Below are 21,812 nucleotides of genomic sequence, written 5' to 3'. Positions count from 1 at the left end.
AGGTGTGAGCAAGGCCCAAAAATGTCTCTCCCACAGGTAACCTGAGATCAGCCTTGGGAATGGGACAGGGAAGGCAGAGAACTGCAGGAGAAACTGACAGCAGACAGGACATTTTGCTTATCTGAAAATGTTATATGCAATTATAATCAAATCCCTCTTACTCCCCTACAGGTAAGCACAGACACCTCCACCTTGAGAAAGGCAGATCCAAAAGGCCGGAGTGCACTGTTGGCTGATATCCAGCAAGGAACTCGCCTGCGAAAAGTCACACAGATCAACGACCGCAGTGCCCCACAGATCGAGAGTAAGTGAGTAGCCCGTCCAGGCCTCCTGTGAGCCAAGGACAGGGCAGGCATGTGAGGCACAGCCAGACACCCCTGGCTGGGGCCACAGCTGCTTCCCAGGACACACATGGGGCCATCTCAGACCTGCTCATTGGACAGGCCAAGTGGGCAAGAGAACCAGAGCTTTCCTTCCAAATCTGCAAATGGTTTAGAGCATATCTTCTATCCTTGTCAAATGCTAAAAAGAACTCCACAGTGGGCAACTTTTTAAAAATTATAAAATACACGTAACATAAAATTCATCGTTTTAGCCTTTTTAAAGTGTTCAGTCAGTAGCAATTATTATGTTCACAATGTTGTTGCAACAATCACCTCTATCTAGTTCCAGAACGTTTATGTCACCCCCACAGGAAATTCCATATCCATTAGCAAGTCATTCCCCATTAGTCCCTGGCCCTTGGCAACCTAATCAACTTTCTATCTCTCCGAATTTGCCTATTCTGAAGTTTCAAAGAAATTGAATCGTGTACTATATGGCCTTTTGTGGCTGGCTTCCCTCACTTAGCTTAATGTTTTCAAGCTTCATAGATGTTGGAGCATGTATCAGTACTTCACTCCTTTTCATCATTTAGTATTTAACTGTATGGACATACCACGTTTTGTGTATTCTTTGTAGGGTAACATTTAAAGATTGCTCACCCTGTGTCAACATAGTCCTCAAACTCAGTGTCAGAAAGTAAAGGGCTTGTTCCGGCATGGTGGCTTACACCTGTAATCCCAGCACTTGGGGAGGCCAAGGTGGGCAGATCACCTGAGGTTAGGAATTCAAGTCCAGCCTGACCAACATGGAGAAATCCCGTCTCTATTAAAAATACAAAATTAGCTGGGCGTGGAAGTGCATGCCTGTAATCCCAGCTCCTGGGGAGGCTGAGATAGGAGACTCACTTGAACCCAGGAGGTGGAGGTTGCAGTGAGCTGAGATTGTGGCACTGCACTCCAGCCTGGGCAACAAGAGCAAGACTCCATCTCAACAACAACAAAAAAAAGTGAAGGGCTCAACATTTTTTTTTACTGCAAAATTTTTGTTTTACTTTTCACAAGGAGAAAGATGTATTAAGAATTCTGTTTCAGAAGATGATATGACTGAAGCTTGTTGTCTTCTAGAATGTGACAGATTAAACTGAGTCCTGTGCTCAGGTCAGACAACCTACATTGAATTCTAGTTCTGCAACCAGACAAATCGGGGAGCCTCTTTGAGGCTGTTCGGCCATCTGTGAAATGGAGAGACAATACTCGCTCCTCTTTTTTTCTTGGTCAAGATTGTTGAAAGATGAAATAATACATGCAGAGAACTCTTTAGTACAGGTCGAGCCCTAATTCAAAAATCCCAGATCTGAAAGTTTTTGAATGTCAACATGATACCTCATGTGGATGATGAAGACAACATTGTTAACACAGAAGAAAATGTGCCTCCAGATGACATGGTGGAAATGTGTGATAGGCTTATTGAAGGACAAGAGCAGCGTACATTCATAACAGAACAAGAAATCATATCAGTTTACAAAATCAGACAGGCTTCTGAGACAAAAACCATTGTTAATGAGGCCGATGACTCTGGAGGAAACATTTTCAAAAGCCATCTAGCAGAATGCTTCCTCAGCTCAACTCTAGAGCACCTAGTTCCTGGTTTCTCGGTAGTTTCTAATGTTTCTTCTCACCTAAAACAGTAAGATCCAGTGTACAGTAACCTTTAATCAAAACACAGCATTGCAGGAGACTGAAGGCCTGCTTTTGTGTGTTGCTGCTGTGGTCTAACAGCTGATCCCGGTATTCTGGTAGTGCTACTGTGTTGCTTAGTTACTTGCTGTGTTAATGGTGTGCCATTTTTTTAACTGTTAAGTACTTATGTGTAAAGAAGTGTAAGAAACTGATTGCTTATTGGTAGCATGGAAATTCAGTTCAGGAATGCTGGTGATAGATAAACCACAGATTGTACACATGGGAGGCTGAGATGGTGACACCTTTGCTTTCTGATGGCTCCATGAGCACCAGCTTTGTTTTATGCACAAAATTATTTTAAAATATTGCATGAAATTACCTTCGAGCTATGTGTAAAGGTATATATGAAACAAATAAATTTCATGTTTAGACTTGGGTCCCATTCCCCAAGATATCTCATTATGTACACATACATATTTAAAAATCCAAAAAAAATCTGAAATACTTGATCCTAAGCATTTTGAAGAAAGGATACTCACCCTGTAATGTAAGGTATTATTATTATTATTATTATTATTATGTCTTCCTATGTTTTTCTATGATGTGCATGATGGTCATTCTTAAAGATAGTCCTAAAAATGTAATATCTCTTATTTGTAATTATAAATGTCAACAAACAAGGGTAGACAAATTTTTAAAGAAATATTTTCAACATTGAGTACATTAAAAATTTGTTTTGGGTTACACCCATGATCGAATTGGTTAAGCCTAATTAATAGGTAAATCAATTTCATTGAAACACCCACTGCCTAATCATTCTAATGAGTAAGTAATGTACAATATGAATACATGGAATAATCTGGCCACTTTCATCCACCAGTGGGCACTGTGCCCTAATTTCTCTGTGCATATTAGCTTCCGGTTGTAAATATTTTCTGCCAGGAACTCTTTTCTAAGCTGAATATCTTCTCATTTTCTGCAGTTGGTAATCACACATGTCTGGAAGACTGGAGTTAGTGACACCTTTTTTCAGGGGCTCATGGTCTTTCTGTTCCGTAGATAAAAAGGTGCAGGGAGGCGTAAGGGGTTGAGAGCCCGAGGGCTGGAGAGACAGGAAGGAAAATGCCAAAGCACAAATCATTGCAGGCTTGACCTCCTCCTTGCTGTTCTGATCAGTGCTCTGTGGATAAGAAGTTAAAATGGCCAACTCAATTAAATCTGATGAATCTGGATAACATCATTCTCAGCAAATTGAAACAAGAACAGAAAATGAAATACCTCATATTCTCACTCATAGGCAGGTGATGAACAATGAGAACACATGGACACAGGGAAGGGAGCACTACACACTGGGGTCTATTGGGGGAAATAGGGGAGGGACAGCAGCGGGGGATCTGGGGAGGGATAGCATGGGAGAAATGCCAAATGTGGGTGAAGGGGAGGAAGGCAGCAAAACACACTGCCACGTGTGTACCTATGCAACTATCTTGCATGTTCTGCACATGTACCCCAAAACCTAAAATGCAATTTAAAAAAAAATCTGTGGGTTTTCCCTGTCTAGTTCTCCATAGTCAAGCTGAAAATAAGGGCAGCTCTACACCTACCACGTTTGGGTTTTCTAATTCAAGGTGCTGCCAGTTGCTCTGTTAGCATCTACAAAATGCTGGTGTTTAGGTCTCTTTGTTTTGGTCACTTTTCAGGGGAGTTGGGCACAAATGGTTAGTTCTTTGGTAGGACTGGAGAGGGTGGGGCACATGAGTCTGCAGGGTGTCAAAGCAGAGGGTGCCTGGGGAAGATGCTGATTAGAGGTGGGAGAATGGGATGGCTGAAAAGGGCAGTGTTAGACCAGTGTTAGACCATGGTCTGAAATGAGACCTGGCTGCTCTGCTCTGCTCTCAAGTCCTTGCCTCCTTGCGTCTTCTCTCTAAAGGTTCTAAAGGAACCAACAAAGAAGGAGGAGGTTCTACAAACACACGAAGCGCAAGTATGCCCCCGGCCCTGGGAGATCTGTTTGCTGGTGGCTTTCCTGTGTTGCGACCAGCAGGCCAGCGGGATGTAGCAGGTAAGGAAGAATTCCTTCTGGCTCCCTTGTGGTCTTTATCTCTTTAGCTTGTGGCACCACCTGGGCGATCCACACATGCCGGTAAGCAACATGCTTTTACTGAACAGTCATGATAGAGTAAAAGACCATGTTCTTGGGACCGTAAGCACTGGAAACTTCCAAAGTACAAAATGGTTCTTGAGAAATCTTTTAAATCATCATCTTATTTAAATTAGTCCATTGTACTAGTTGAAAAGTGACCTGCAACAATGTGTAATGCTTAGTGATGGCGTGATGGTAGCCCAGACTGCAAAGTGTATACAGACAGAAGGTTCAAATTATAGAAGTGCATAGCGACATCACTGTGGATGCACTAGCCATGTATGAGTTGAAATGATTCAGTCATCGCATCAGTTAGGTACTGCTGTATAACAAAATACCCTAAAACTTAAAATCTTTAAATAATCGTTTTTTTAGCCTACAATTCTGTGGGTTTTAGAATTCCAGAATTCTGTGGGTTTAGAGTAGTCTTGGCTGGGTTCCCTCTTGCAGCTATAAAGAACTGCAGGTTGTGTAGGTGACTTTGCTAATCTTCTATTTCTCATATTTTTCCAACCTCTGGGGCCTCAGCTATAACCACTGGCTTGACTCACCTCTATCCACATGGTCTCTTGGTAGCCAGCAGGGCATCCAGGCCTTGTTTCCATGCCAGCAGCGGAGATCCAAAAGAGAAGACAGAAATATAAATAAAGTCTCTTGAGGCTTAGTCTTGGAAGTATTACTAGGAAGTAACTTGGAAATCTAAGAAGTATCACTTCCTACCACATCCTCTTGGCCAAAGCAAGTCACAAGGATGGGGAAATAGACTTCGCCTCTTGATGAGAGAAACTGTAAAATCATATTTCAAAGATTACAGAATCAGGCATGAGTGGATAATGAAGGCCATGTTTGTAATCAGTCTCCCTCAGTCATTTCTTTATTTAGTGGGCATCAGATGTTTTGAAAGTATTGCATTAAAATTGAACAAATATATATTTACTATGAAAAAATAGACTTTTTTCTATTATTGTTCTCTTTAACCAGCAAGCTCCAGGAATACTGTTAATACAGGAAATATTAAGACCCAAACATTCCTGGTGCCGGATCTTCCATCATGTGACTTTTCTAACTTTTTCAGTGGCCTCTGTGACTGTTTAATGTTATGGGATGCATATGCCTCACTCACCAATAAAATTCCAGCAAAGACAAAGACTCTAGGATACTTTGAGATCCAACTTGAGCCTTCTCAGGGGCCATGTTCATTTCCTCATTTTTGCTGAGGGGTTAGCAGGAAAGGCAGAGCACAAGATTTTCCTCAATAGAGACAGCAGATATTCTTCAGTGCCCTCTTCTTTTTCAAAATTCCTGAGTGCTATCAAACAAATATCCTTTGGAATAGAAGGCTTCCATGAATTTCTCTTCATAGAAGTAGAGATGGGAGAAATAGGCCCCAGTCAGGTTTTCATAGGAAGCAGCCAAAAAAAGCCAGCAGGAGTCCTACTGGTCTGCTTGTCTCCAATGGGAGATAGTGTCAGATGTTTGAGCCACTGTAATGGGAAGACAAGAACTTACCTCTTTAGAGATGGAGGTCCATAAGGAAGTGAGGAATGATGCCTATTACAGGATGGAAACTCAAGGAGAAAGCTACCAGATAAATGCATGGACTGGGTGCCATGTCAGGGCAAGGAAAGCTGTGGCTCTCTCCTCCCAGAACTTCCCCGGCAGCCCATTTCTCATCAGAGGAAGGGACTGGGGCCTTTGCTGTCTCTCTGATCTTCTGGCCTGCCTTTCTCCGTGGCTCATGCCACGCCATCCTCCTTGCTGCTCTTCACACACCAGCATGCTGCTGCCACTGGGCACCTGCACTGACTTTTCCCTTGGCCCAAAAGGCTCATCCCCAGGTGTCCACGTGGCTCCATCTCTCCCTTCCTGCAGGTCTCTGCTCAGGTGGCAGCTGATCAACATGTCTGCAAGATCTTTACTTATCATCCCATATAAAGGTTCAGTCCCATCCTTTCATTTCATATCTCCTTTCCCTTGATTTACTTTTCTTGTATTCCTTAGCACCATCTGAAGTATTATGTATTCACTGGTTTATTTGTTTATTGTCTGTCTTATGCTTCTAAAGCTAAGCTCCATGAAGGTGGGGACTATGTTTTGTTCATTGCCTTCAAAATGCCTGATGCATGGCAGGTGCTCCGAAAATACTTGCTGAATTGCATGTGTGAATGGGTAGTATGGTGGCTGATATCCATTAGGCACCATAGCACAGTGTCATGGGCTCATGGTACTTTTAGGGACCCATGAAAATATTTAAATTTCTTTTAAAATCTGAAGAAAACATGACCTTTTAGGGTCAAAGAATATATTTGTCTTTGTACCAATGCAATCCTGAATATAATTTTTTTTTAATGGAGAAGAGGCCTACAAAGGCAAAAGTGCCTAGGGTCCCTGGAGTCCTAATGTAGTCAGGGCTTAGAGCTCCAAGGGAGTGAGAATTAAAATAGATACAATGAGTAAACATTATTTCTGGGTTGAATAGAATGTGTAATGAGGCTTCCAAGGTCTTCTGGAAAACATTCAATTTGAGGAAGAAGAAGTACTTCATATTTTGATAAACCTCCAGGTTCTAAAAGCTGAAAGTTTCCTATGGGCACAGCATCCCTGATGCCCTCAAGCTGCCTTTCCTGCCTCCTGGTCTCCTTTGTGCTTCCTTTGGTTATCTAGGGCTCAGGTTTCCATTGTGAAGGATGGCCTCCTCCCTTACTTCCCTCAGCTCCCTCAGAGCTCTCTACCTGATGAGGCCCACCTCCTCCCCTTGCCTGAATTTACACGTCAGGCCCTGTCTCCCCTGCGGTCTCACCTTCCTCCTTGAGGGGCATGAATAGAAGCCAGGCAGGGACTTGGCCGCCCTTCTGTTGCACGTCTTAGGATAAAAATGAGTTTGCCCACATTTCTCTTTGATTGGGGCTTCATCAGCACAGGATACCCTACTTTTAACTGACTGTGTTTAAGGGTTTTTGAATCTTTGAGACATGGTGTCGTCAGTTACTTAAAAGGTTTGGATAGACTATTCAAGGGTAGGCTTTGTTCTGTTTTGCAAGAACTTTTATTATCCCTTTAAATGTCATTCAGCCACTGGGCATGTCGGTAGGCTCTGCCTTGTTTAAGGAGCTGCCTAGGTTATCCTCGTCATCTTTTTGTATTGTATGGAAACAGGTTTGAGAACTTCTAGGCAGGAATCCCTGAGCTGACACGTGCTAATACCATCCTCACCCTACCTTAAGAACAACCATTCCATAATATGGTTGGAATATTACGGACTAGGTGACTGTCACATTATAGCCAGAGGGGATCATATTTGGAAAGCCAGATACCAAGGTCTTGCCTACTTAGCTTCATCTGAGTCACCTCTGCTACGCCAGGCTTTGATTGGCCTGGCTTTTGACATCTAGTATTTTAAGTGTATGACTTAGTTACTACTGACTGGGGTAAACATACAGGAGACGCAAGTACTGCAAAGCTCAGAATCCCCAACAGATGCTGGGGTTTCTGATCCAAAATGAAAGTTGCAGGTCCTGTGCTGCCGCACCCAGGAAGTAGTGGGTGGGAGAAAACGTCATTTTTCAAGTGTTGTCCATACGTTGTCATGGGGATTATAAAATATAGGGGGAAGCATACTCCCCAGAAATCCTTGTAAAAAGAGCACTAAATCTGGAAGAAATATTTTAATCTGCCTAGCCAGTTATACTCCAAAGACATCTCTAAGCAGTAATTGCAGAACTTCAAGGCAGTAAACAGCGAAAGGAACTTTTTCTCACTGGAGAGAGGCAGAGGGAAAAAAGGGTGAGAACTAGCAAAACGGTGCAAGGTTGTGCTGGGTATAGAGGACCCTCCTGGGACATGCTGCACCCCAGTCTTCCTTGAAGACCAAACACAAATGCTTGCCAAGAGCAAATCGTTGCTGCTGAATTTAAAAGAGGAACTGAATTTCAAGTTGGGATAGATGCAAGGAAGGATCTACAGGGTGAGGAAGCTGAGACCCTTGAGAATTAGCACTAAGTCTTTGGGAAAGGCGGTTTTCAACTTCCAGAGGCCATAGAACTGTGAAGTTCAAGGTCATTGGAACTGGATTGTCAAGGGCAAGCGTCTCCCTCCTGTCTTAACTTATATACTCAGGAAATCATGAATTTTCTGCTCTCAACACAGAAACAAAGAAAGTCTTGTTCACAAAATGCTGGGAGTGAAGACAGCCTCCCTAGCCAGGATGGCACACCCGAGGGTCCAAATTAGAGCATAAGGGCTGAAGGACCTAGCAGGTGTCTGTGAATGAGTGTGAGTGTGGCCTTGCTTAGGAAGGGTAAAAGACCTCCAGGCAGTCCTGGCCCTTGGTTAGGATACTAGAGACCCAAGGCAGAGGAGAGCAGAGGTACCATGGATAGGAGGGCTGGAGGCCTGACCTAGGCCTGTCATTAATCCTGGAAAGGACCTTGGGGCTGGTCCAGTTGGTCCTTCAGTGTGACAGCTGCAGCACCTGAGGCCGCACGGTGGACACATGCAGAAAAAGCAGTCTATTGTGCAGCTCACTGCGACAGGCTTGAGTGTCCTGAGTGCTGCCTGCCCGCGGGGGCTTTTTCTTTATTGCCAAGCTAACCCAGAATCTGTTTCACTTTCAGGTGGCAAAACAGGGCAGGGCCCTGGCTCCCGCGCGCCCTCTCCCAGGCTTCCCAATAAAACCATCAGCGGCCCACTTATCCCACCTGCGTCTCCCAGGCTAGGCAATACCTCCGAGGCGCACGGCGTTGCCAGAACAGCCCCGCCTCGCCCCAACGTGCCCGCCCCGCCCCCTCCCACTCCACCGCCTCCGCCCCCTCCCTTACCCCCACCACTTCCCTCTTCCTCGCCCAACAAAACTCCGCTGGTGTCCCCATCTGGCCCACTGACCAAAGGGAACCCCCCGGTGGTTGCACCCCCTGCTCCCTGTGCACCACCGCCTCCACCTCCGCCACCTCCCCCAACGCCACCCCCACTACCCCCTTGTCTCAGTGACAAGGCAGTGAAGCCTCAGCTAGCCCCCTTGCCCCTCCCGCCCCCGCTCCCTCTCCTCCCACCTTGTGGGTATCCCGGGCTCAATGGGGAGCCCGCCAGCCCTGCGCAAGATGTGCAGGAGCCTCCAGCCCCACCGCCCCCGCTTCCTCCTTATGCCTCGTGCTCCCCGAGGGCTTCTTTGCCCGCGCCCCCTTTGCCAGGAGCTAATAACAGCAGTGAAACCCCACCCCCACTACCTCCCAAGTCCCCCAACTTCCAGGCCCCACCGCAGAAGACGGGTGCGCAAGCCTTGCCCGCGCCACCTGCCCCTCCGGGCTCCCAGCCGTTCCTGCAGAAGAAGAGGCACGGCCGGCCAGGTAAGCAGCACTGTTTGGCCCAGTGCCTCTGGTGGAGCACGGTAAAATCTTGTTGCGGCCGGGTGCGGCGGCTCACGACTGTAATCCCAGCACTTTGAGAGGCCAAGGCAGGTAGATCATGAGGTCAGAAGTTCAAGACCAGCCTGGCCAAGATGATGAAACCGTGTCTCTACTTAAAAATACGAAAAAATTCCCCGGGCGCGGTGACAGAACGCCTGTAATCCCAACTACTTGGGAGGGTGAGGCAGGAGAATCGCTTGAATCTGGGGGGTGGTGGTTGCAGTGTGCCCAGATTGCACCATTGCACTCCAGCCTGGGCGACAGAGACGCCATCTCAAAATATGTATACATATATATATACGCACACACATACATACACACACACACAGTCGTTGCACAGGACTTTATTGTTGGGGATATTATTTCAGAGATGGACACCAGGGGTGAGTGAGGCTGGGAGACTTGCCCAAAATCATCATGCTGCCTGTAAGCAATGAATCCTGGCCTTGATCCCCAGCCCTTACTAGCTCCGTGGTCCTGGGCAACCACCTGGCCTCTCTGGTCTCCCTTCTCTTCATCTGTAACATGAGGCTAGATAGCAATAATTGCTGCCTCCTGGGCTTGTTGCTTAAGAATTAAGTGAGTTCTTAGGTGTGTGGTGCTTGGAACAGTGGCTGGCAGCAGTGAGCTTGAGAGGGATTATTTATTCTTACTATCATCCTTCCAACTCCAGAACTCCTCCCTGAGGTGGAGGGGGCGTGAGTGTGGCTCATTTCCAGAACCAGGCCTCCTTTTATATTTTCGGGCATTTTCCCGTCTGGCTCCCTGCCAGAATCTTCACCAGCCCTCAGTAAACTGGATTCCCACTCTGCCTTAGTTTTCACAGGTTCTCCAGCTACCAGAAGAAAACTGAGGGCCTGCATTTTGAGCCAAATATTAAAAATAATTCCTTCACATATACAGCACAGATTATTTGAATTGAGTGTGCATGCCCCATGGCTGATTCCCTTGGTCCCTGTAGTAGCAGGCTTCATTCAGTTTTAGTGCCCTTGTGAATGGGAAGTACATCCACACATCCACATCCACACCCACATACACACAGACACACTCAAACATATGCACACTCATAACATCCACATGCACACCCCAACATGCATATTCCTTTGTCTTTTAGAAAATCTTTTGATGCAGAAAGCTTCTTAAAAGTATTTTCTTGAATTAAAAATAAGGCCAGCTTGTTGTAGAGCAAATAGAAGGAAATTGACATTGACATGGTATGGATGGCTCACACCAGTAATCCCACTGCTTTGGGAGGCCCATGCCTGAAGATGGCTTGAAGTCAGGAGTTCTAGGCCAGCCTGGGTAACATAGCAAAACCCCATCTCTACAAAAAATAAAAATAAAAAATTGGCTGGGCATGGTGGCAGACGCCTATAGTCCTAGCTACTTGGGAGGCTGAAGCAGGAGGATCACTTGAGCCTAGGTGTTCAAGGCTGTGGTGAGCTATGATTATGCCATTGCACTCCAGCTTGGATGACAGAGCCAGGTGCTGTCTCTAAGTAAATTAACTAATTAAATCACCCAAAATAACATCACCCAGAGATTGAAAACTGCTATTTGGATATGTTTCTTTAATTCTTTTTTCTGAATATATTTCATGTTTACATGGTTAATACCATTTTTCACATACAGTTTTGTGTTGTTTTTAAATATTAAAAACAATTTTATCAAATTGTTAAAATATCTTTATAAGTAAAATAATATGATAATCAGTATATTCCATATTCCTCATGTTAGATATCTCAGTTGATTCCATTTTTTATGCATAATACTGCAAGAAGTACTTCTGTAGAAATTTTAGTCTACATTTCTGATATTTTTCTAAAAGTATTGGTTTCTTAAAGGAAATTCCTGGTGCAAAGAGCAAGGATATTTTTAAGCCTTTTGATTACAAGAGGTAAGGTGTTAATCACTCTTTTCAATTGACTGGTCATGATAAGGGCCAGCATTTATACTGGTAAGCCCCTTCTGATATGTGTTATTTTCAAATATTTATGATGGGATGGAAAAAAACAAAGTTTTTTTTTTTTAGGTTTTTTTTGAGACACAGTTTCACTCTGCCACCCAGGCTGGAGTACAGTGGTGGGATCTCAGCTCACTGCATCCTCCACCTTCCAGGTTCAAGTGATTCTCGTGCCTCAACCTCCTGATTATCTGGAATTACAGGCATACACCACCACACCTGGCTAATTTTTGTGTTTTTAGTAGAGACAGGGTTTCACAACGTTGGCAGGCTGGTCTCGAACTCCTGACTTCAAGTGATCTGCCCGCCTCAGCTTCTCAAAGTACTGAGATTACAGGTGTGAGCCACCGTGTCCGGCCAAGAAGAACAAGGCTTTTGATTCAGACGGCTGTGAGTTCAAATCCTGGGTTCCTCACCCACTCCTGTGGAAACTCACACCAAGTTGGGTTTGGTGTTTTTTTTAATACTGAATTTTTTTATTTGACAAATGGGAATACTAATAACACCTTTCACATAGGATTATTAGGAATAGGAAATGAAAATGTGCCTAAAAGGCTTGCACGTAACCTCAGCTCCAGCAGCATTATTTCCTTATCACACAGTAGGGCAGCTGTTCACCCAGAAGAGGGGCTGCAGTCCCTTTATCCTGTGCATGGGAGCAAGTAAATTCCTCATAGATTTTTGAGCCCAGGAAGGGAAGACCAGCAAGGGAGAGGAAGGCAGTTGAGAGGGAGAAAGAAAGACGGGCAGATGCTGAAGGAACATGAGACATGAGGATGGCAGCTGGTGACTGAGAACGCCCGCTGCAGCCAGGGCGCCTGCATCTGCTCCAGGGTAGTGAGCCCTGTGCCAGGATGGGGATTCATATCTGGCCACCTTCTTTGCATCTTTGGATGTGAAACTTGGTTTGTCATGTTCAAAATAAAGGGCAATTTCTACTTTAGCCTAACTTGCGGGGGAAAGAGAGAGGTAGTAATTGTGAACATCTTAGCAGAGAGAGTAATGATGTAACTGTCATCATTTCAAGAAGCAAAGTGATGTTTGCAGTGCTACTGAAGAAGTAAGCAGCAGCGGAACCCCTGCGTTGATGTGCCAGGACAGTGGTTTTTAGTTGCCAGATGAACCATATAGGAAAGTATTGGCAAAGGAGAGAGTGAGCCTCTCTCAGGTATGATCAGAGAAAGCTGGAGAAAGTAGGTGGGATTGGAGTTAGGCCCTGGTGGGCAAGCAGGATTAGGTGGCCTGAAAGAAGAAACGAGCATTTGCAGTGCTGGAGAACCAGTGTGAGCAGGGATCCAGCAGGAACAAGCCCCTGGCCCTCTGCAAGCCTTCCTCTGGCCTGTCCTACAGACAGCCCTTCCTGTTCTTACCACTCTTTAGTGATTGCCCTGCTTTGGGCTGTACCCATGATGAAGGTTATCACCATCATTAATATTATTGCAGCAGCTAACATTTATTGAGCACTTACTACATGCCACTCAAATTCAACTCATTGAATCTTCTCAATACCCCTGGGAAGTGGGTGTACTATTACAACTCCTATCTTACAGATGAGGAAACTAAAGCACAAAGAGGCTATGTTACTTATCCCAATGCGAGAACTGCAATTCAGTGCCAAACAGTTTGACTCCAGAGGTTGCCTTTTCACTCACTATGTCATATTCCATCTGAAGATCAAAATGCCTAACATCTCACATAAGGTTATAGCATCCACCGTTCCCATCTGTATGTCTGAATATGCCATCATCTTCTCTGTAAGGGGCCGGTGGGGGAAAGCTAAATCCACCTCCAGCACCCCCTGCGAGATCACCCACCACAGAGCTTTCAAGCAAGAGCCAGCAGGCCACAGCCTGGACTCCGACGCAGCAGCCTGGGGGTCAACTGAGAAATGGAAGCCTGCACATCATCGGTAAGTGGGGTGCACCCTGTGCCGGGATGGCTGCCCAGTGGGAAAGTGGCTCTCCCAACCTCTGGAGAGAGAGTTTGCCAGCCACAGTGCTGTCATCTCAGGGTGCATGCTTCTCTATGAACAGGCTCACTCCAGCACCAACCAGCCTACAGGTTCTGTGCAACAGGGTTTCTTTCTAGGCTTTCTGCATAGTTTCAAGGCCCACTCTCTAGCCTTCTGATTCAAATTAGAGAAAGGGAAGAAAACCAACATGTAAATTGTGTGTGTGTGTGTATGTGCATGTGTGTGTGTATGTGCATGTGTGTGTGTGTGTCTATGGAGAAATCAGTGCATAAGCCTGAAAGAGTAGAGTGATCTGGATAAGGAGAAAGAATAAATAGAAGGTCCACCAGGCAGAGGGACAGTTTGAGTGTTAGTATGGAGGTAGGAAGGAAAGTCACCTGGGGTCAGATGTGAGGCCACGGAATCTTTGGATCCCTTCTGCATGCTGGGCTAGTGTCCAACAGAGGCCCAGGTCACAAAGTAGGGGCTCAGCCCATGAAAGGGCCACAGGAGCCCTCCCCTCTGGCTGACAGAGCTCAGAGCAGAAGCGGTTTGCTTTGTGGAGCTCAGGTCCCACCCTGGACACAGGCCATGCTCCTCCACTCCCCAGCCATTCTGCCCACCTCTTCCTCCCCTCCAAACCCTTTCAGGAGCTTATCAGGTGCTGCAGGCTGCTGGGGCTTTGCCAGTCCCTTGTTGGCCCCAGGGTCCCTGCCTCTGATTCTGGACTCTGGAGAGCCCTGTGCCACTTCCATCCCTTTAGCAGCTTCCTTAAGGTGTTCTTGGTTGGAGTATATTCGGGTGGGTGACAGGGAGTGACTGGATTTCCCTCTTCCTGCTTCCCTGCATCCCAACCAACCAGTAAAATTTAAGAGGTTAGTGGATGTTTTAGGGAGAATGGTCATTAAAATTCTTGCACCGAGCAGGCAAACAGAAAATAGTGCATGCACTCAGATGGGTGCATCTCTGTGCTCCTGGAAATGATAAAAACTTGGGTCATAACAGTAACCTGAGTAACTCTTTCCATTTCCCACGTGTCCAGATGACTTTGAGTCCAAATTCACGTTCCATTCTGTGGAAGACTTTCCCCCTCCGGATGAATATAAACCATGCCAGAAGATTTACCCCAGCAAGATCCCCAGAAGTAAGTACCACCTGGATAAGTCTCCTGGCATTTCCCGACCTCCAAAATTAGGCGCCTGGTGTGCAGTGATTGGTCACAGACTGTCTGAAGGATGACATTGTGATTTCACTGCACTGCTGCAAGGATGTAGCACTGTGCATAGTTCTGGAACTTCCAGGACATTGGTTTCTCCTGATGCCTAAGTGTTCATTTAGAGATTTTTACAGAACATCGAGGGTAACTGGCATCATATTTGGAGGCCTAAACTTAGCACTCATCCCTCTCCTCCCTGGGGCTTTTGATAAGGGAACTACACACCCTAGACAACAGCAAAATAGGATATAGGAGCTTTGCATCAGTCGCTGAGGAAGAACCTGAAAACTGCTAATGCAGAACTCTGGCAAACCGTTAAATGGAGAATGTCCTTAGGTCAATGGTTCTCAACCTTGGCTACATATTAGAATGACCTAAGGAGCTTCTGTAAATCCTGAAGGCCAGGCTACATCTAAACCACATAATCAGAATATCAATACCTAGGTGTCAGGATTGTTAAAAGCTGCCACGTGATTCCAACGTACAGCCGAGGTTGAGAATCACAGCTCAGTAAGGGCCTGCCTCCTCCTGATTTCATTGTGTGGTCAGACTTTAAAAGGGGACATTTAACCCAGCTTACCTGTTCAGCCTTAAGTGTAGAGAGTTAAGCCAGGCATATATTGCTCACACCTGAAACCCCAGCACTTTGGGAGGCTGAGGCAGGAGGATCACGGGTTCAAGACCAGCCTTGTCAACATAGCAAGATTTCATTTCTACAAAATATTACCCAGGTGTGGTAGTGCACACCTGTAGTCCAAAGGTGGTAGCCTGAGGTGGAAGGATTGCTTGAGCCCAGGAGTTGGCAGCTACAGTGAACTATGATCATGCCACTACATTCCAGCATTGGTGACAGAGCGAGACTCTGTATCCAAAAAAAAAAAAAAAAAAAATGAGGTGGAGGAGCCAATTCTTGTCTGGTACTGGGCCAATCACATTGGGCAGGAGCCTAAGTCAACACTATGGAGTAAGGGTCAAACCCCACAGTCCAGACATCTGTTGACCCAAATGGAGAATCACTGTCCAGGGTTAGCCTAAAATCAGGAATAGTGAGCCAGGCTCTTTACCTGTCTCCTTCCGGAGGAACCTTAGTGAAGTCCCTTCAGCAGAATTCAGCTTCCTGCAGGGCAGAGGGAACACAAGCCTATCCTGTGCTCAGGTGGAGGGGGTGCAGGCCTGCCCGTGCTCAGGTGGAGGGGATGCAGGACCCTGGGCTCAGGTGGAGGGGATGCAGGGCCCTGGGCTCAGGTGGAGGGGATGCAGAGCCCTGTGTTCAGTGGGAGGGAACGTGGGCCTGCCCTGTGTTCAGGTCAGGGGAATGCGGGCCTGCCTTGTGCTCAGGTGGATGTCCATCTCAGGGTCCGCTGAGCACATCTCTCTCTGATAGCCTATATGACTGTACACCTACTATTTGAAGGTGTACATGAAGGCCTAGCAAAAGACAGGTGCTATGTCCATCTCCCATCCCTGCTCAGTTCAGCAAACTTACATGAACCACCTGTCATACCTACAGGCACCAGAGGCCGCAAAGTGTAAGAAACAAGGTCTCCTCCATCATCCGCCCACCACACACACTCCTTAGATGAGAATTAGACACCATAAGAGTTGTTTTTTTTTTTTTTCTGAGATGGAGTTTCTCTCTTGTTGCCCAGGCTGGAGTGCAATGGCACAATCTCAGCTCACCGCAACCTCCATCTCCAGGGTTCAAGTGATTCTCCTGAGTCAGCCTCCCGAGTAGCTGGGATTACACAGTGATTGTTTAGAGTTCCAAGGGCACTTCAGTGGGCACAGGGGTATAGGTGGATGCTGGGGGCCTGAAGGCCAGAGAGAGAGGGTCACAGTTCTGCGTGGGTGGGAAGGCATCCAGGCTGAGGACAGGACAGACCCAGGAGAGAACATGATAGTGCTTGGTGCGTATAGGAACCATATGTCCCACGTGGTATGTCAGGGCCCAAGGTGCCTGGCTGGAGTAAGACCACACAGGCTGCAGCAGGTGCAAGGTTGGGAGTGTGTGTCCACATACAACACCTCTCTTCCCATCTTGTGAAATATGCACAGGAATCAGCTCAAGAAAGACCTAAGTGTTCATGTTCTAATTGGAGGACACAGCTTAGGTTCCCCAGCAGCAGACCTCCTAATACTACACCCAGAATTAGGCTCCTTTACTCCCCCAGACAGCGTGACTCACACATGAGGAAACTGAGGCTGACCCCTGTAGTCACAGAGTCTGCTTCATGGGATTTTCCACATGGCAGGGAGAGCACAGCCAAGGGACCCCCTTCATCAACCGGTGGCCAGATCTCAGAGCAGGCAGGAAGGAGCCAGGCTGCAGGTGGCTGCCTGCACATGAACCCACAGGGACAAGGAAATAAGTGTGCCTCCTAACAGGCTGTGTCCCACCTAAGGCATTGGAGCAGGAACCTGTAAGCAGGGAAGAACTGTCAGTGAAAATGCTAAACGACAATTCCAGCGCCATCGTGGACCCTGCAGTGGATGTTGTGGATGTTCGTGCTTTGCATACCTTATCATTCGTCCTTAATGGAGAGTTTCTAGACAGGGAAAAGGCCAGCTGACTTACCTAAAGCCTCACAGCAGATTAAAGCCAAAACCAGGAATTTTGAACCCACATCTCTCTGAACCAGGGCCAGTTCCATTTGGCCATGGTGAACTCTGAGAAGGGACATGATGACATGCAGGTTGAAACAGATAACCGGTGGCTGGTTCAGCGGAGGCAGAGCCCAGGGTCAAGGAACCTGTTAGGCAGCTATTATAACAGTCTATGCTGGGAGGCCAAGGCAGGCAGATCACCCAAGGTCAAGAGTTTGAGACCAGCCTTGCCAACACGGTGAAACCCTGTCTCTATAAAAAATACAAAATTAGCCGGGCATGGTGGTGCGCACCTGTAATCCCAGCTACTTAGGAGGCTGAGGCAGGAGAATTACTTGAACTTGGGAGGCAGAGGTTGCAGTGAGCTGAGACCATTCCATTGTACTCCAGCCTGGACAACAAGAGCAAAATTCAATTAAAAAACAAAAAAGAGAGGCTGTGTGAGGGAGGATGGATGGAGGAGGTCCTCAGAGTGATCAGGGTTTGGGGAACCAGGCCCAGATGGGACCAAGGAAAATGGAAGAGCCAGAGTCCCAGGAGTGCCTGCCTTGGGCTGGATGGAGGATGTGACACCAAGAGGGAACTGGAGGTTTCGGGGGAGGCAATGGGATTCCTGTCATTTTAGTGAGGGCAGGTGGCTGGAGAGGTACAAAGGGAGATGCCATGTGGAAGGTGGAGTGCAGTGTACACAGGTCTGGGACTGATGAGGTGGGGCAAGGGCGAGGACTTGATTTGCTGGTCATTAGTTTAGAAATGGAAATATTGAACAATGAAGGACATGGCCATGATGTCAACCAGGTGCATGAAGTAGTTCTGTCTGTGTGACAGGAGGCTATAAACTGTGAATGAGTAGGGTCAACTCAGTCCCTCCCAGACATCCAGGTCCGTGGAAGCATTTAATAAATGGGATTTGACCTTGGTGACCTAGACAGACAGCTGAGGGAGAAAGTAAGGAATTTCTTTTATTATACTGCCTCCAAGTTGTAAATCAAGAATGTATACTGTTTTTCTCAATTTAATTCAGTATACTTATTGGCAGTATTGAAATAACTGTGCCCTTGGAACAGGTACAAGTACAGAATCCCAGCTACTGGCTCATTCAGGCTCCTTTCCTTCCCCTGAGCAGGGGTTTGCTGACTGGCCATGTTCATGCCACAAACCCCACAGATTTCCCTTACACCTGCCTGGCCCCTGAAGGCTTTCTAGTTGCGACCTATACCCTAAACAAGAGGTCAGCAAACATTTTCTGTAAAGGACCAGAGAATACATATTTGAAGCAATGTAGGTCTCGATGGTTACTACTCAATTGTGTTGATTATTAAATCAATCAGCAGCCATAAACAATACAGAAATGAATGGGCATGGCTGTGTTCCAATAAAACTTTATTTACAAAAACAGGTGTGGACTGAATTTGGTCCACTGGTTATATTTGCTGATCTGCCCTAAACCATTCCAGAAAACAGATTCCTAAAAACCTCTTTCGGGTCTTCAGACTTTCTCAGTAATGTGCTGTGGGGTCCTTCAACCTTCAGATTCAGTCAGTTCTAATCTACAGCTAGCTGCATTCTATACCCCTGGTGCTCACTCACACCCCCAAGAAGAGAAGAAAAGCTACACCCCCTCACCACACACGGCTTGCCAGGAGGGTTCAGTTGGCAGTCTGTGCACCAAAAATAATCTCCTGATGTTTACAAAGGAGCAGGTTTTTTTAAGAGCCTATTAAATGAACTGACATTGTATAGACTAGAAAGGGCAATTTCAAAATTCAGATACTGTTTTAGATTGATGTGGCATCGGTGGACACGGAGTACTCCACCAGCCCCCCAGCGAAATTAAATATGCATGTGTTTGTCATCCCTGTGAGCCCTAGCACAGAACCTTGTTAGTTACGTTAGTGTCAGTCAGATCTGGCGTGTGCCTGTCTGACTCCATTTCTCCTTACCAGTTTTCTTCTTGCCCACTGTTGACCTGGCTCCCTAAGATTAGATTTCTTCGTGGTCTGGGAGACAGTGTTGGTTCCATCAGATGAGTGTGTTCTCTGTCCCCGCCTGTTTGTTTGCTGTCTCTCCTGACCCCCCGCCCGCCCCACACACACAGACACACAAGGATGCACACACACTTAGTACTTCCACTAGCCATCATCATCGTCTCCACTCTGCAGGTGTTCGCTATTTTCTTCCAAAGATTGAATGGCTTTGCTTAGTTTTGTGTGTGGGTTTTTTGTTTTTGTTTTTGTTTTGTTTTGTTTTTGTTTTGTTTTGTTTTTTTGAGACAAGGTCTCACTCTGTCACCAGGCTGGAGTGCAGTGGCATGATCTCAGCTCACTCAACTATTATAACTGAGCAAGTTGCATGGGAAGCACCACACTCTAAAATCTGATTGTGAGTTCTTTATTGACAGTGACCGAGAACTCATGCTCAAAATCTCTCAGCCCGAGGAAGGGGTGTGATTTCCTTTTATATGTAGATCAGGGTAAGGGGGGGGGGCAAAGCGAAATTTTACAGCAGAATGAGCAAGTTAGGGGAGGAGGCTGGGTAACTAGGGGGCAGGAGTCTCCCATGATTGTTAACTAAGGAGGGTATACAAGAGGTTTCCATGATTGCTGGTTACCAAGGGGGGCATTTCAGTACTTTCCATATGATCAATTAAGGGATATTCACAATAGCAAGTGGGCTTGTCAAGCAGGGTATGGTTACAACGGTTATATGTTTCTGTGGTTCTAAGCAGAACATGACCCAGCACTGTGTGACCCAGGTATGCACTCAAGGGAGGAATGGGGGAGGGGAGAAGTCAATATGGAGTCAGTCAGGCTCACTTCTAAGATGGAGATAGTTTGGTTTACTTCACAACCTCAGCCTCCCAGGTTCAAGCCATTTTCCTGCCTCAGCCTCCTGAGTAGCTGGGCCTACAGGCATGCGCCACCATACCCAGCTAATTTTGTATTTTTAGTAGAGACAGGGTTTCACCATGCTGGCCAGGCTGGTCTCAAACTCCTGACCTCAAGTGATCTGCCTGCCTCAGCCTCCTAAAATGTTGGGATTACAGGCATGAGCCACCACTCCCAGTCTAGTTTTTTTTTTCCTAATATTTTTAAATGAATTATGTTCCTCAATAAGTGAAATATATAATTAGCATTATGACCCATCAATTCCACTCCTGGGTATAGGCTCCAAAGAACTTAAAACTAGTGTTCAAACAATATCTTGTACACAAAGGTTCACAGCAGCACTATTCACAATAGTCAAAGGTGAAAATAACTGAAGCAAAATGTGGTGTAGTCATACAATGGCATATGATTTCACAAGAAATAGGATGGAAGCACTGATATATTGCTACAACATGGATGAACTTTGTGTTCATTTGTTCTCACATTGTTATAAAGAAATGCCTGAAACTGGGTATATATAAGAAAGAAGTTTAATTGGCTCACAGTTCTGCAGGCTGTACAGGAAGCATAATGCCAGCATTTGCTTCTTGGCGAGGCTCAAAGCTTCCAGTCATGGTGAAAGGCGAATGAGGAGCTCTTGTGTTACATGACGGAGCGGAGCAAGAGGGAGAGTGTTTGGGGGAGTGCCACACACTTAACCAGATAATGCAAGAATTCACTATCTCGAGGATAGCATCAAGCCATAAGGGATCTGCCCACATGACCCAGGCACCTCCCACCAGGCCCCACCTCTAAATTGGTGATCACAGTTCAACATGAAATCTCAGGCACATATTCAAACTATAAAAAACCTTGAAAATATAATATATATATATATATATATACACATGCAGGCACATACTCAAACTATATCAAACCTTGAAAATATTATGTAAGCAAAAGAATCCAGAAACAAAAGGCCACGTATTATATAATTTCATTGAGATGGAATGACCAGAAGAGGCAAATCCAGAGAGACAGAAAATACATGAGTGGTTTCCAGAGACAAGGGGATGAAGGGAATGGTGAGTGAGTACTGATGAATGTAAGGCTTCCTTTTGGCACCCAGGGCAACACAGCAAGACACTCTCTTTACAAGAAGTTTTTAAAAATTAGCCAGGCATGGTGGTGTGCTCCTATAGTCTCAGCTGCTGGGGAGGCTGAGGCAGGAGAATCATTTGAGCCCAGGAGTTTGAGGCTACGGTGAGCTATGATTGTGTCACTGCGCTCTAGCCTGCACAACAGTGAGATCCTGTTTTTGAAAAAATTTTAGGCTGGGCACAGCGGCTCATGCTTGTAATCCCAGCACTTTGGGAGGCCAAAGCAGGTGGATGGCTTGAGCTCAAGAGCTCCAGACCAGCCTGGGCAACATGGTGAAATCCCATCACTATAAAAAATACAAAAATTAGGCGAGTATGGTGGTGCATGCCTGTAGTCCCAGCTACCTGGGAGGCTAAGATGGGAAGACTGCTTGAGCCTGGGAGGTGGAGGTTGCAGTGAGCCAAAATGGTGCCACTGCACTCCAGCCTGGGTGCCAGAGCAAGACCCTGTCTCAAAAAAAAAATTTTTTTTAAGTTTTCCTTTTGGGGTGATAGAAAAATTT

At 46.1% G+C, this 21,812-nt stretch overlaps 1 protein-coding gene across 2 annotated transcripts in view; it reads left to right on the top strand.

The window, feature by feature from the left end:
* The window catches only part of WIPF3 (WAS/WASL interacting protein family member 3), a 109,210-nt gene that overhangs the window by 75,784 nt on the left and 11,614 nt on the right, over positions 1 to 21,812 (top strand). For both annotated transcript variants that reach the window (XM_035253530.3, XM_035253529.3), the window contains exons 3-7: positions 172 to 304; positions 3,934 to 4,065; positions 8,760 to 9,488; positions 13,271 to 13,420; positions 14,505 to 14,606. In XM_035253530.3, the coding sequence (XP_035109421.3) occupies positions 172 to 304; positions 3,934 to 4,065; positions 8,760 to 9,488; positions 13,271 to 13,420; positions 14,505 to 14,606 (1,246 nt within the window). The remainder of the gene's footprint in view (positions 1 to 171; positions 305 to 3,933; positions 4,066 to 8,759; positions 9,489 to 13,270; positions 13,421 to 14,504; positions 14,607 to 21,812) is intronic.

The sequence above is a fragment of the Callithrix jacchus genome, chromosome 11 (genome assembly GCF_049354715.1).
Source record: "Callithrix jacchus isolate 240 chromosome 11, calJac240_pri, whole genome shotgun sequence".
Lineage (NCBI taxonomy): Eukaryota > Metazoa > Chordata > Mammalia > Primates > Cebidae > Callithrix > Callithrix jacchus.
The sequence above is the reverse complement of the archived record's forward strand: the minus strand, read 5'-3'. Positions and strand labels throughout refer to the sequence as shown.